The following is a 16,055-nucleotide window of genomic DNA, read 5'->3' on the forward strand; positions in this document are numbered from 1 at the left end:
GGTTCTATAAAGCTGCAACATAACTTGCCAATTTTTAAACTCAATGCCCCGGCCAATGAAGGCAAGCATGCCGTATGCCTTCTTGGCTACCTTCTCCACCTGCATTGCCACTTTCAGTGACCTGTGTACCTGTACACCCAGATCCCTTTGCCTATCAATGCTCTTAAGGGTTCTGCCATTTACTGTATATTTCCTATCTGTATTAGACCTTCCAAAATGCATTAGCTTACATTTGTCCGGATTAAACTGCATCTGCCATCTCTCCGCCCAAGTCTCCAACTGATCTATATCCTGCTGTATCCTCTGATGGTCCTCATCGCCATCCGCAAATCCACCAACCTTTTTTGTCGTCCGCAAACTTACTAATCAAACCAGTTACATTTTCCTCCAAATTATTTATATATATTACAAACAGCAAAGGTCCCAGCACTGATCCCTGAGGAACGCCACTTGTCACAGCTCACCATTCAGAAACGCACCCTTCCACTGCTACCCTCTGTCTTCTTTGACCGAGCCAGTTTTGTATCCACCTTGCCAGCTCACCTCTGATCCCATGCGACTTCACCTTCTCCACCAGTCTGCCATGAGGGACCTTGTCAAAGGCCTTACTGAAGTCCATGTCAACAACATCCACTGCCCTACCCTCATCAATCATCTTCGTCACTACTTTGAAAAATTCGATCAAATTCGTGAGACACGACCTCCCCTTCACAAAACCACGTTGCCTCTCACTAATACGTCCACTTATTTCCAAGTGGGAATAAATCCTGTTTTGAAAAATTCTCTCCAATAATTTCCCTACGACTGATGTAAGGCTCACCGGCCTGTAATTACCTGGATTTCCAAAAAGTGTCTGATAAGGTACCACACAAAAGGCTGCTAAATAATCATTTTCACAGGTCTGTGTAGAAATCATCAAGAAATTTTATTTGTAAATTTTCCCACACCTTGTTTTCTCTGTTTATTTACCTCTCCAGAGATTGCATAACTGGGATTTAGTATCATTCTGGTCGCCCATGCACTTCTGGTCCATTTCCAGGGCCTCATAATTCACCCCACCATGTGAGAGGACTGGGTGGTGCATGTAGGTTGCGAGATATCTGAATGCAACAGAACCAGTTAGTTATTTCTTCTCCTTTTTGTAAGTTATGTTTATTCGACATAATTAGTTGCCAAACTGATAGGGTTTACTTTAGCACCAATCGTGTGTTGCCATATGAACACAATTTAATTATTCTTTCACCTACAGCCTACCATATTCTATGTGGCTCATGTAAAATGCAAAGAAAATTGAGCCTGGATAGATTCCTCTTTTTTTAAAGCAGTTTTATGTAAAGAGCAGCAAATAACTGGTTGCAATTTTTGAAGGCAGCAATTGAAGCTGTGAGTGAAGCCAATATTCCCTTCTCTAAAATTGTAATGTCACCAGAAACATGCAATTGAATTGCCACCTTGTAATTCCGTAGATTCTTTTTTGTCTTAAATTTGCTTTTACCGCAGTAGAAAATGACACAGTGAAATTAACTGAAATTGTTTGGATTAAGGATGAGTATGTAGTTAAATTCAGGGTAAATTCAGGTCCCTAAACCCATTATTAGTTTGGATTTTAATGTTAATATAAGAGCAAGGGAATCCTCTTGTCAGGGACCCACAAATAGTTCCCCTCAGTTTGGTTACTGTCAGCGACTTAAGATGCCTACAAGTTACTAAGATGCCAAAAAAAAATAAACCCAGTGGGTCGCTTTGAAAAAATGTGTATCATCTTAGGAACATAGAAACAGGAATAGGCCATTCAGCCAGTCGAGCTTGCCTCACTATGCAGTGTGATCATGGCTAATGGGACACTTCAATGCCTTTCACACACACTATCAACGACATATAATGAAAAGGATTGGACAAGCCTATCGGTCAACTTTAGAAACAAAGATCACCATTACGCAAGATTTCCTTGCAAATGCCACCCCAATATTCAGACATTATTTTAGTGGAGCTAGGTGGAAAATGGGCCAGGAATCCATTCCGCCAAGCCCAATTGTGTAATTATCAGATCTTTCAGTATCATATCGCTGAGTTGAATTTGGATGGGTACTGCTATCATGCAGGTAACTGCAAATTAAATAAGCTTATAATGATGGTGGAACATCATATAGTGTATTCTCCCACATCACTACTTGCAGTGATGTCCTAGCTGAACTGGAACAGCTTGGGGGTGGCTAGCTTTGGTGGACAAGTCTTCAGCAGGACTGCCGGAATAGAAACATAGAAATATAGAAACTAGGAAGCAGGAGTAGGCCACTCAGCCCTTCAAGCCTGCTCCAACATTTAATTGATCAAGACTGATCATAAAATTCAATATCCTGATCCTGCCTCCCCTCCCCACCCCTCCATATCCCTCAATCCCTTCAGCTCCAAGAGCTATATCCAATTTCTTCTTGAAATCAGACAATGTTTTAGCCTCAGCTATTTTCTGTGGCAGTGAATTCCGCACATTCACCACTCTCTGGGTGAAGAAATTTCTCCTCACCTCAGTCCAAAAAGGTTTTTCCCTTATCCTCAAACTATGACCTTTAGTTCTGGACTACTCCTCTCTTCCACCTTCTTCCATTGGGAAAAAGATATAAAAGTCTGAGGTCATCTACCAACCGACTCAAGTACAGCTTCTTCCCTGCTGCTGTCAGACTTTTGAATGGACCTACCTCACACTAAGTTGATCTTTCTCTACACCCTAGCTATGACTGTAACACTACATTCTGCACTCTTTCCTTTCCTTCTCTATGAATGGTATGCTTTGTATAGTGCAGAAGAAACAATACTTTTCACTGTATACTAATATATGTGACAATAATAAATCAAATCAAATCATTGGGAATATTCTTTGTGAACCCCCCCTGTCTAATTCTGTTAGAATTTTATAAGTTTCTATGAGATCCCCTCTGAATGCTATCAGGGTTCACAGCATTGTTGGCGTCCTGGCTGAAGATAATTCCAAAACGCTCATCCTTTGTAGTCATCTGCTTGGCTTCCAACATGAAGGTGGGATGTTCATGAGGCCTTATTGTCCTGTTACTCACTTAGTTGTTCACCACCAATCAGGTGGGCTCAGATGGGTTCTAATGCATTGATTTTGCAACGACTCAGCTTTTTCTGTACCTGGTGGCTTTTGAAGTTTAGCATGCTGGTAACCCTGTGTATTCACATCACTCATTACTCATTGTAAGGCCTGTCTGCTGTGGGTGACAGGTTAATGAAGATGGCATCAAGTAGCTTATTTCATTTTACTGGCTTGCTCACCACCTAATACAAACCCAACTATGTCCTTCATGACTAGGGTTTCTTAGTCAATGTTGGTGTGACTGATCCATTTTTTGTGTTGGACATTGAGGGAATAGCAGCATAGTGGTAATGTCACTAGACTACCATTACGTTCTAAATGGGATAGACTTCAAACAGATCTAGCAACTCAAAACTGGGCTTAATGAGGCACTGTGGCCCATCAGCAGCAGCAGAATTGAATTCAACCACAATCTTTAACCGCATGGCCTGTCATGTCCCCCACTCTACCACTACTATCAAGCCGGGAGATCAACCCTAGTATAGTAAACAGTGTGGGACACGGCATGCTAGGACCAGCACAAGGCACACCTAAAAATAAGGTATCAACCTGGTGAAGATACAATACAGGACTACTTGCAGTCCTGCCTCATCCAGTCATGAATTGTAGTGGACAATTAAATATTAACTGGAGGAGGAGACTCCACAGATATCCCCATTCTCAATGATAGGGGAGCCCAGCATATCGGTGCAAACAAAAAGGCGGAAGCATTTGCAATAACCTACAGAAGTGCTAAGTGGGTGATCCATCTCGGCTTCCTCCTGAGATCCCCAGCATTGCAGATGGTGGTCTTCTGCCAATTCGATTCATTCCATGTGATATCAAGAAATAGCTGAAGGTACTGGATACTGCAAAGGCTATGGGCCCTGACAACATTCTGGCAACAGTATTAGGCTGTGCTCCAGAACTAGCCATGCCTCTAGCCAAGCTGTTCCACTACAGCTACAACACTGGCACCTACCTGGCAGTGTGGAAAATTGGCCAGGTATGTCCTGCCCATAAAATGCTGGACAAATCCAATCTTGCCAATTACTGCCCTGTCAGTCTACTCTCAATTATCAGAGTGATGGAAGGGCTTATCAGCAGTGCTATCAAGCAACACTTACTCAGCAATAACCTGCTCACTGATGCTCAGTTTGGGTTCTGCCAGGGTCATTCAGTTCCCGACCTGAATACGGCATAGGTCCAAACATGAACAAATGAACTGAACTCAAGAGGTCAAGTGAGACTGACTGCCACTGACATCTAGGAAGCAATTGACCAAGTGTGGCATCAAGGAGCCCAAACAAAATTGAAGTCAAAAGGAACCAGAGGGAAAACTCTCTGCTGGTTGGGCTCACACCGAGCACAAAGGAGGTTGCTGGAGATCAATCATCTCAGTCCCAGGACATCACTGCTCAGATGTTCTCAGGATAATGTCCTAGACTCAAGTATCATCAGCTGTTTCATCAATGAGCTTCCCTCCATCATAAGGTCAGAAATGCGGATGTCCGCTGATGATGGCACAATGTTCAGCACCATTTGAGACTCCTCAAATAATGAAGCAGTCCATGTCCATATGCAACAAGATGTGCGCAATATTCAGGCTTGGGCTGATAAGTGACAAGCAGCATTTGCACCACACAAGTGCCAAAAAATGACTATCTCCAGCAAGAGAGAATCTAACCACCTCCCTTTGACATTCCATTGCATTAGCATCGCTGAATCCCCCACCATCATTACCATTGACCAGAAACTGAAATGGACCAACAATGTAAATACTGAGGTTACAAGAGCAGATCAGAGACCGGAAATTCTGCGATGAATAACTCACCTTCTCATTCCCATAGCCTGTCCACCATCTACATGGCACAAGTCAGAATTGTGTTGGAATGCTGTCCATTTGTTGGGTGACTGGAGTTAAACAATTCTGAAGGTTTCACACTATCCAGGGCAAAGCAGCCCACTTGATTGGCACCCCACCCACAAATATTCACTCCCTCCGCCACCAACACAGTGGTAGCATTCTGTACCATCTACAACACAGCAACTCACCAAGGTTCCTTCAACAACACCTCCCAAACCTATGATCTCTACCACCCTAAAGGGGAGCAGATACATGGGAACACTACCATCTGGAGGTTTCCCTCCAAGTCACACACAATCCTGACTTGGAACTTTATCACCATTCCTTCACTGTCGCTTGGTCAAAATCCTGGAATTCCTTCCTAACAGCACTGTGGGTGTACCTACACCACATGGACTGCACCAGTTCAAGAAAGAACAAAAAAAATCCAGAGGCCTGGTCTATTCTCTGGCAACATGGGTTCAAATCCCATTCAGACAGCTGGGGGAATTTAAATTCAATTAATCAATAAATGCGGAATAAAATATTAAACCACTGGATTGTTGTAAAAATCCATCTGGTTCAGTAATGTTGTCCTGAGAGGAAATTCTGCAATCTTTATTGGCCAATTAAGGGACTCATTTGGCCCAGAGGTGAGCGGGGTGCCCCCCGACACAGTGAGTGCAGGTAGGCAACGGGCACAGCGCCAATACACCACCCCCCCCCCCCCCCCGCCCACCCCCACCACTTTCCCACTTTAGCCCCATTACCCTTGATTCAATCCCAGCTTTGAACATACTTAATGGCACAGCCTCTGAGAGAAGAAATTCCCCCTCAGTGCTGTCTTAAATGGGCGACCCCTTACTCTGAGATTACACCCTCTGGTCCTAGACTTTCCTGATGTGGAGATGCCGGCGTTGGACTGGGGTAAACACAGTAAGAAGTTTAACAACACCAGGTTAAAGTCCAACAGGTTTATTTGGTAGCAAAAGCCACACAAGCTTTCGGAGCTGCAAGCCCCGAAAGCTTGTGTGGCTTTTGCTACCAAATAAACCTGTTGGACTTTAACCTGGTGTTGTTAAACTTCTTACCTAGACTTTCCCACAAGGATGGACAACTTCTCAACATCTACCCTGTTGAGCCCCTCCTGAGAATCGAAATGTCTCAATAAGAATGCCTCTCATTCTTCTAAATTCCACTGAGTTCAGGCCCAACCAATTCAGACTCTCCTTATTAGAAAACCCTTCCATACCCAGGATCAACCTTGTGAACCTTCTCTGGACTGCCTCCAATGCCAGCATATCTTTCCTTAGATAAGGGGACCAAAACTGTTCACAGTAATCCAGGTGCGGGCTAATTAATGCCTTGTACAATTTTAGCAAGACTCCATTATTTTTATACTCCATTCCCTTTGAAATAAAGGCCAACATTCCATTTGCCTTCCCTATTACCTGTTGAATTTGCATGCGATTTATGCATGAGGACCTCCAAATCCCTCTGTGCTGCAGCTTTCTGCAGTCTTTCTCCATTTAGATAATATTCAGCTCCTTTTTTCTTCCTACCAAAGTGCATACCTTCACATTTCCCTACCTTATATTCCATCTGCCAAGATTTTGTCCACTCACTTAACCTGCCTATATCCCGCTGTAGACTCTGTGTGTTATCCTCACTACTTGCCTTCCCACCTATTTTTATGTCATCCACAAACTTGGCAATAGTACATTCACTTCTGCTGTCCAAGTTCTTAATAGATATTGTAAATAATTGGGGCTCCTGCACTGATTCCTGTGGCACTCCACTAGTTACAGGTTGCCATCCTGAAAATAGCCCTCTTATCCCAACTATCTTCTATCAGTTAGCCAATCATCTACATATGCTAATATACGACCCCCAACATCATGGACTCATATCTTATTAAGTAGCCTTTTGTGCAGTACCTTATCAATGCTTTTTGGAAATCTAAGTATATTATGGGCGGAATTCTCCCAAAGAATTTTGAAGTGCTGTCCCTGGCGAAAAATCGGTGACTTGGTGCAATTCAGTTTGCAATTCACCCACACTGAGGATATATTTTGAAGTGGGGACCTAAAAACACCGGCAAGACCAGCTCCTTGGAGATCGGGGTACCCTTTTTAAAGAGTGTTGAGTGTTTGCGGCCTTGAACATTGAGAAGGAGGTAAAGGGACAGGTGTAAGGGAAGGTGCCATGGGAAGGGGATGAGGTGGGAGTGATGAAAGAACAGACTAATGTGTCATGAAGGAAACGATCCTTGTGGAATGTTGACAGTTGGGGTTGGGGAAGATGTGTTTTTTGGTGGCATTATGGTGGAGTTGGCAGAAATAGTGGAGGATGAACCTTTGGATGCAGAGCCTGGTGAGGTGAAAACTGAAGATGAGCAACTCTATCAAGTATGGAAAGTGGGCCTGGCCGAGTTGAGTGCCCAGTTGAGGAGGGGGTTGGTGGGGGTGGAAACCTTGGTTGTGGAAAGAGGCAGACATATTAGAGGCACTGTTTTCAAAGGCGGCATCATCAGAACAGATGCGACAAATGTGGAGAAACTGGGAAAAAGGGATGGCGTCCTTACAGGAAGTGGGGTGTGAGGATCTGTATTGAGATAGCTGTGGGAGTCATTGTAATGAATATTGGTGGTCAATCGATCACCAGAAATGGAGGCAGCGATGTTAAGGATGAGAAGGTAAGCGTTGGAGATGGATCATTTGAAGGTGAGAGAAGGATGGAAATTGCAAGCAATATCAATAGATATTTCCAGTTCCAGATGAGAGCATGAAGCATCGTGAATACAGTCATCAATGTACCAAAAAGAGTTGTGGGAGAGGGCCTGAATAGGACTGGAACAAAGAATGTTTCACATACTCCACAAAAAGACTGGCATAACTGGTGCCCATACGGGCACCCTCAGTCACACCTTTTATTTGCAGGAAGTGAGACAATGCTAAAGGAGAATTTGTTGAGTGGCAGAAGAAGTTCAGCTTGGCGGAGAGTAGTGGTGGTGGATGGGGATTGTTCAGACCTCTGCTCAGAGAAGAAGTGGAGAGTCTCCTGATGGGGGATGGAGGTGTAGAGGGATTGGACGTCCGTCGTGAAGGGGAGGTGGTTAGCCCCAGGGAACTGCAAATCCTCGATATGACGTCAGAGGAATCATGAATCGTTGGGTGGAAAAATCTTTCATTTGCTTTTACTTAATGAAGACTTTCCTATTGGTAATGGAAGTCATTCAAATTTGGCAAAAGTTATTTCCTTTGAGATCTTGGCATAGCAATTCAATATAATTGTGTTTGCTTTGTTTGGCAACAGATTAAGTGAGGCAATCACTGAATATTGAAAACTACATTGCCATAATCAACATGAAGCAGAATTAGCACATTGTGTATTTGTAATCTCTTGTCATCGATGGAAGGCAGCAACAATTCTGTTTAAATTATTGCTGTTTTTACTCTTATTAGTTTGGTTTGCTTAATTTTTTACTTTATTGGCCCAGGGAATCTGTGGCCATTCAAGTCCGTAGGATAGCTACAGACCCAGCTGGATACAGGAGATCCCTGGCCCCATCTTTAAGGTAGAGTTTTGCAAAGAGGGACAATCCTCCATAAGACCACCAATGTAAGGGAGGCTAGAGCAGGGCCAAAAGCTGTGTTTCCTTAAGCTTAGAGGTTTACAGCATGGAAACAGGCCCTTCGACCGAACTTGTTCATGTCGTCTTTTTTTAAAAACCCCTAAGCTAATCCCAATTGCCCGCATTTGGCCCATATCCCTCTATACCCATCTTATCCATGTAACTATCTAAATGCTTTTTAAAACACAAAATTGTACCCGTCTCTACTACTACCTCTGGCAGCTTGTTCCAGATACTATCTGGCGGCACGGTAGCAGGGGGCGGCATGGTAGCACAGTGGTTAGCACTGCTGCATCACAGCTCCAGGGACCTGGGTTCGATTCCCGGCTTGGGTCACTGTCTGTGTGGAGTTTGCACATTCTCCTCGTGTCTGCGTGGGTTTCCTCCGGGTGCTCCGGTTTCCTCCCACAGTCCAAAGATGTGCGGGTTAGGTTGATTGGCCATGCTAAAATTGCCCTTAGTGTCCTGAGATGCGTAGGTTAGATGGATTAGTGGGTAAATATGTAGGGATATGGGGGTAGGGCCTGGGTGGGATTGTGGTCGGTGCAGACTCGATGGGCCGAATGGCCTCTCTCTGTGCTGTAGGGTTTTTAAGATTCTAAGATACTCACCGCCCTCTGTGTGAAAAAATTGCCCCTCTGGACACTTTTGTATCTCTCCCCTCTCACCTTAAACCTCTGCCCTTTAGTTTTAGACTCCCCTACCTTTGGGAAAAGATATTGACTATCTGGCTGACCTGTTCCCCTCATTATTTTATAGATCTCTATAAGGTCACACCTCAGCCTCCTACACTCCAGAGAAAAAAGTCCCAGTCTATCCAGCCTCTCCGTATAACTCAAACCATCAAGTCCCGGTAGCATCCTAGTAAATCTTTTTTGCACTCTTTCTAGTTTATTAATATCCTTTCTATAATAGGGTGACCAGAACTGCACACAGTATTCCAAGTGTGGCCTTACCAAAGTCTTGTACAACTTCAACAAGACGTTCCAACTCCTGTATTCAATGTTCTGACCGATGAAACCAAGCATGCCGAATGCCTTCTTCACCACTCTGTCCACCTGTGACTCCACTTTCAAGGAGCTATGAACATGTACCCCTCGATCTCTTTATTCTGTAACTCTCCCCAACGCCCTACCAAGTAAGTCCTGCCCTGGTTCAATCTACCAAAATGCATCACCTCGCATTTGTCTAAATTAAACTCCACCTGCCATTCGTCAGCCCTCTGGCCCAATTGATCAAGATCCCATTGCAATTGGAGATAACTTTCTTCACTGTCCACTATGCCACCAATCTTAGTTCTCTAGTTCTGATTAAGCTTGCAGCACATAATCAATGCAGGTACATTTGGTTTTAGTCAGTGCATATGACTGAGCAAGTGCTACCTTGGAATCTACGTTGGGGCCAATGTTGAGAGGTTGGATACTTTTGGGCTGGGATTTAAGCAGTTGCCTTTCTAAGGCGCTGCTGGGGACATGCAAAATGTTCTCCTGCCGTTGAGTCCAGCACCCCTGCGTGGTCAGGCCGGATCACCATTGGCAGTTCCAAAGTCTTCACTGGGGGCCTTCTGGATGAATCCCAATGTCCAAAAGCCCATACGTAACTGTGTGATCCTTCCTCTGAGCCCGTAAACACGAGCAAGACCAACAGCAGAGTTCCATGGCAGGCATCAATCTGGCATTAATGCCAGGATTACATCCCCACAGATTTTCTAGACCATTGTAGTTTCTCAAAGAAAGACATGAGATTGGAAGAAATGTTTTGTTCTATAAAGCAGCACATTTACAGCACAAAAGGGGTCAATTTTATCTGTTGTGCCGGTGCCAGCCCTTTGCTGGAGCAATCCAAAAGTAACCTCTCTCTTTTCTGTCCCATAGTCATCATCCCTTCCTTCAAATATATAATCATTCTTCCCTTAAAACTTGCAATAGTCTTTGCCTCAACCAATTCCTGTGACACAGAATTCCATCTACCCATGCAAATTTCTACATTAAGAAATTTCTCCTCGGTGCTAATTCTGGCCACGAGTGACTGTGTGGAGTTTGCGCATTCTCTCTATATCTGCGTGGGTTTCCTCCGGGTGCTCCGATTTCATCCCACACTCCCAAAGATGTGCAGGTTATGTTGATCGGCCGTGCTAAATTGTCCCTTAGTTTCAGGAGGATCAACAGGGTAAATACGTGGGGTTACGGAGATAGGGCCTGGGTGGGATTATTGTCAGTGCAGACTCGATGGGTTGAATGGCCCCCTTTTGCACTGTAGAGATTCTATGATTCTAATATGCTTCACGGTTAACATCTAACGCCAAGTGGCCAAAAGTAGCCATCTGTTCATAATGACTTGTTTGCCGTATTTTATAAGCAGTATTAATGTATTAATGTTTTCATCCAACTGTAAGGGAATATGAATCCAGCAATTCAGCTACATTATAAATGAAAGCTAAGATGTACTTATTAAGAACAAGATTTGCATATTTAATCCTAATTAACCTTGATACAATATTGCAAACGTAATGTCAGGAACGAGATCATTCTGAACATTTTGAAATATGCTGTCTAGCAAGATTCCAAGCAGTTAATAATCATCAGCAATCTTTCAAATGTCGTGATGTAACAGATCCTGAGTATCAATGTACACCTCACTATAATTTGTGATGATAGCCCATTTTGCTCTGTAACAAATGTAATCAATCAGTGATGGAAATGTAAGATCAAACTTGAATCCAATTTGGAACATGCCATTGCCAATCTTGGAAAATGTGCACAATGCAAATTTCTATCTCTAAAGCCCTTATTAAAGTCGGATCATGGGCAGGGAAGGAAGAAGAAGGATGAACAAGATCTGGTAATAATTGTTGTTTAAAAATAATCAGTGGCAGGTTTAGGTGGGGTAAGGCCCCTAAGGTCTGCTAGCCCAAGAGTTCTTGGTCACTCATTGATATATATTCATTCATTTCCATGTGTATTCTTAGGAAAGACAAAATAATTATTAATTAACAGTATGTAGATCTCTATATAGCTGAATCATTTACATATGAAGGCAGGATGGTGACTTTTTAACATTGAATTATATTAGTTCAGCTTTGCGTGTGTGAACAAATGTCTCCAGGATGTTGTCTACCAGACCCTCCAAAACCAACTATTTCAATGCTTCAAATGTGCATTCCAGATGGCTAGATTAATCACATTTTCATCACCAGCTAGCTGCCTGAGAAGTATGAACGCAACATAATTATAGCATGTGTTGTGATTGGTGTTATGCCATTCCCACTAATGAACTTGGGTTTCTCAAAATTGCACAACGGAAAATATGCCTCATTAATTGGTGGGTGTAAAATTTGATCAAAATTAGTGAAGCTGAAATCCATGGATTTTCTGACACACTTTTGCAATTAGTCAGGGATCAAATTGCACTGTCTACTTCTTATGTCAGGGATTCTGCAGCAATTTTAGAGTATGGAACATCCACCTCAGGAAGAAAAAGCCCTAGGAGGAATAGACAAAGAGGGAGAGCCTCACATTGCTAGGTGCTCTCCATATCTATGGTGTCAGCGCAGTAGCAGTTCTCATTGGGTGGGATTTTCCAGCCCTTCCTGCAAGCAGGATCTTCCAGTCACGCCATAGTTGACCCTCACCACGGGTTCCCCAGCAGCAGGGCGTGTGAGCTTTAAACATTGCTATTGACTTCAGTGGGACTGGAAGATCCCGCCAATGGCCAATGGTGAACCACCTCCGCCACAGGAACAAACACGGGGGGTGCGGTGGCTGGAAATTTCTGGCCATAGATCCAGGTGAACCACACCCCCACACTCCCTCCCCCACTGCAACAAAGTTATAAAATATTGCCTCTCAGTGGCACTACTTTGTAAAGGGGACTATAGAGATGCATCAATGTTATTTTCTAGAGGGAACCAAAACCCTGGTTCACGAATAAGTAAATTGTTCCTCAATATGTGGAAATATTGACACACCCTAGTGGTACATCTGTCCCTCAGTCCCATGCAAATAAATGGACCTCCCCCAACCCCTGTTCTGCAGCAGCTCTCTGAGATAGGTGCAGTGTTGAATGTACATTAATCATATTGGAATTTATTCACCTAAAATTGAACATTCTAAAGCTGTGCGTCTTCCATGAGAGCTGCCCTACCCAATGACTTTGAATAGCCTGAGAAGAATTCCTGCTCGAGCGGCCAGTTGAATTCTATAAGCTCCAGTGATGTGCCAGTTCCTGGTCAATTATTAACCATGGTTAATACGACAGGCCTGCTTGGTTTATACATTTAATTTCTGAGTCTGCCACAGAGATTCAACTGGGTTTTGAATTTTCATTGTGCCATCTTGGAACACCCTGATCTCTTGGTTTTTGCTTACCTTGCTTTAAAATGGAATAATCACTATTGCTCATTCGACATCCGTGGATTTGAGCCACTGGTGAATCAACATCACACAGCAGGAACTCTTCTTGAGTGACAAGATGAGCAGCACACTGGATCATAAAATGTGTAAATGTATTTTATACATGGCCCATCACAAATTGATTATTTTGAAAACCATATGTACTTTAGCATACATTCTGTCAGAACTGCAGACTTGTAACATTACCTGCAAACCTTGCTTAGGTCCCTGACGTGAGTCTACACTTGCAATACTTTATTTATTAGTCACAAGTAAGCTTACATTAACACTGCAATGAAGTTACTGTGAAATTCCCCTCGTCGCCACATTCTGGCACGTCTTTCAGATTGTGGAAGGAAACCGGAGCACCTGGAGGAAATCCACATAGACATGGGGAGAACATGCAAATTCCACACAGACAGTGACCCCAGCCGGGAATCAGACCCAGGTCCCTGGCTCTGTGAGGCAGCAGTGCTAACCACTGTGCCACCATGCCGCCCTTTAATACTGTATGTAGTTCAGGGCTCTGCATGGGAAATTGCACCATGGCATTCCTGAAAGTTTAAAGAGTGACAAAATTGGCAGTATTTAATGGAGGCAACTGAAGTCTAGCCCACCGACTGGAGAACTGGCAAGAGCCCCGCATCACCAGTTTTCAGAAAGGCCAGCCAATTTGAGTGCCAATCAGTGGTGGACCTTCCCTGGGATCAAGGACCCCAGGACAGAAGTCCTGCTCACCGAGAGCTTCGGGGCAATCAGAGGCTCCATTGCTCAGCAGCGCCATTAGGTAGTGGTATCTGCTGTTGGTACTGCATCCACCCAAGCCGAGGATCACCATGGACTTAGGCACAGGTGAGTAATGACAGGAGGGATGGGTGGAATTGTGGGATGGGGGTTGCTGGGAAGGGGAGAGATGGGTCAGTAAAAGGAGTAAGGAGATGGCACTGAATTCTTATAATGAGGGACGCCCCATCCCTCACCTCCAGCCCCGCCCACCAGCTTTTGTTTTTCAGGTCAAGCAGATAGGTGATGTCCTCAATGACTTGAAGATTCAGCTGTCAGCAAATAACAAACAGGACTTGACAATATCAGGAGCCAGTTGTAAAGTGAAGGGATATGAGAAATGTTATAACAATTGGATCCAACTGGAATGATCGATTTGTTTGAAATTATGATTTTGTTGATCAACATTTGTGGTTCTCGGGATATATTTCCTGTGTGTAGATCAGCCCAGTCCCTGTAAGGATCAGGAGTAGTTTATTTAATGTTGCAAAGACTGAAGAAAATGTATGAAAGGAAACCAAGAATATTTCATTCTGAGAAAATAATAGAAAATAATTTTTCTGTACAGTTTCTAAATTGCCATTTTATAATATTTGAATAAAATCACTGCTTGCTGATTAAATGACTTCCAATGGGTTAAAAATGTGCATTTTGTTTTGGAGAGCTGCAGAATAGCTCTCTCTTGAAGTTGCGCATTCCTCTAACCAGATTACCATTTTTGAATTCTTCTTAGGACGCTTCTACTATCTGATCCACTTCAGAAAGCTGACGTATGGAGAAGCTGTACAAGCCTGTATTAAAGATGGATCGACGATCGCCAAAGTTGGCCAGATGTACGCAGCTTGGAACTTGCTGGGCTACGACCGCTGTGACGCGGGCTGGCTCGCTGATGGCAGCGTTCGTTATCCCATCAGCAGACCCCGAAAGCGGTGCAGTGAAAGCGAGGCAGCCGTGCGCTTTGCAGGCTTCCCAGATAAGAAACATCGGCTATATGGTGTCTACTGCTTCAGAAGCAACTGATAGTTCATTTAAAAGCTTAGATGGAGACAAGTGTTATTTTAATTCTGCACATGTGAAGGATGTACTTTCAATGATATGAACTCGAAACATGTTACCAAAACTGTGATAAAACTATTTTTACTTACTGTACAATGCCATTTTCATACAAGCCAAAAACATTTTTTCCTTTGTTGTAATGTATCATACAATCATTAAATATTAAAAATAATATAATTTTTATAGGAAGCTATACCGAGAGTTAACACCATTTTGCTTCTTCTTAAAGTACTGGTTAGCAAAAGTTACCCTAAACATTGCTCTGACAGTGTCTAATAGTTAGAAATTTCAGGAATGGGTGGGGCATGCCATAGCTTGACCTGACTAAAAGTTGTATGGCCATTTAAGTACGAAATGGGCATTTCTCAGGCAATCTTTCAATCTTTTTGTCAAACATACAAAAACATTCAAATTCATCTTTTAAACTATCTGAAACCTACTGCGTTTCTGACTCTCCAAGAAAACTTTGGAGAAACCTGATGCTAACTTTAAGTTCCTGCAACATGCTATCAATTTGTCCAATAGTTTTTATATCTGATTTGGCTGCCATTGATGATGCATGCCTTTGCAAAACAATTAGATGTTGAACAACTTAGAAAAGTCCCTCGCCATTCTAGTTTTGTCAGATTTAGTGATACGTCAAGCTTGACGAATTTGCTAGTTTTATCCCAGAAACGTAATAGCAATTATCGTTTTCAAGAAAATAAAAAAACTTGATAGTGGACCACTTTCTACAATGGTGCTATGTCGCTTCACACCATATTTGGTCGCAACATTTTAAAGTCAGCGAGTGGTACTGTGTTGTGCCAACGTTAATTTTGACGAACAAGGAAGTATTGTTTATCAAAAGCTTGTGTTTTTTTTTAAGTTACCAAGAATGCTTTATGAAATAGCGTTCAGGAGATAAGCCTTTTGCTGAATCCTTTAAATAAATCCAAAAACAAACTAGAAGAAGATGAGGCAACAGAATGGCTGCATTACTATATCAATCCTCATTGTACCCAAAGTAAAATCTGAAAATCAGCATTAAAACTACGAAACTGAACTTGGTTACTGGTTATAGGGCCCAAAAAGTTTTATGGTGCAATCACACAGTTTAGTGTCAAGAAAATAAAATGTAAATGCAGGCCCAAAATGTATTTCCTTCCAACTATGGTACAAGTGTATTCAATAAATTATAGCAGCTTAATTTCCAGATTTCTGTTGTTAAGCACAACTGTTTGATGCATGCGTAGTAGTTTTCGCTCTCCCTGA

General features: G+C 43.0%; 1 protein-coding gene across 1 annotated transcript in view; it reads left to right on the forward strand.

Annotated features, from left to right (window-relative positions):
- hapln1b (hyaluronan and proteoglycan link protein 1b) overlaps positions 1-14,992 on the forward strand; it is a 60,461-nt gene extending 45,469 nt beyond the window's left edge. The window contains exon 4 of the mRNA XM_078215424.1: positions 14,479-14,992. Coding sequence (XP_078071550.1) covers positions 14,479-14,765 — 287 coding nt within the window. The 3' untranslated portion in view covers positions 14,766-14,992. The remainder of the gene's footprint in view (positions 1-14,478) is intronic.
- Positions 14,993-16,055: the final 1,063 nt, after the last annotated feature.

The sequence above is a fragment of the Mustelus asterias genome, chromosome 6, assembly GCF_964213995.1.
Source record: "Mustelus asterias chromosome 6, sMusAst1.hap1.1, whole genome shotgun sequence".
NCBI lineage: Eukaryota > Metazoa > Chordata > Chondrichthyes > Carcharhiniformes > Triakidae > Mustelus > Mustelus asterias.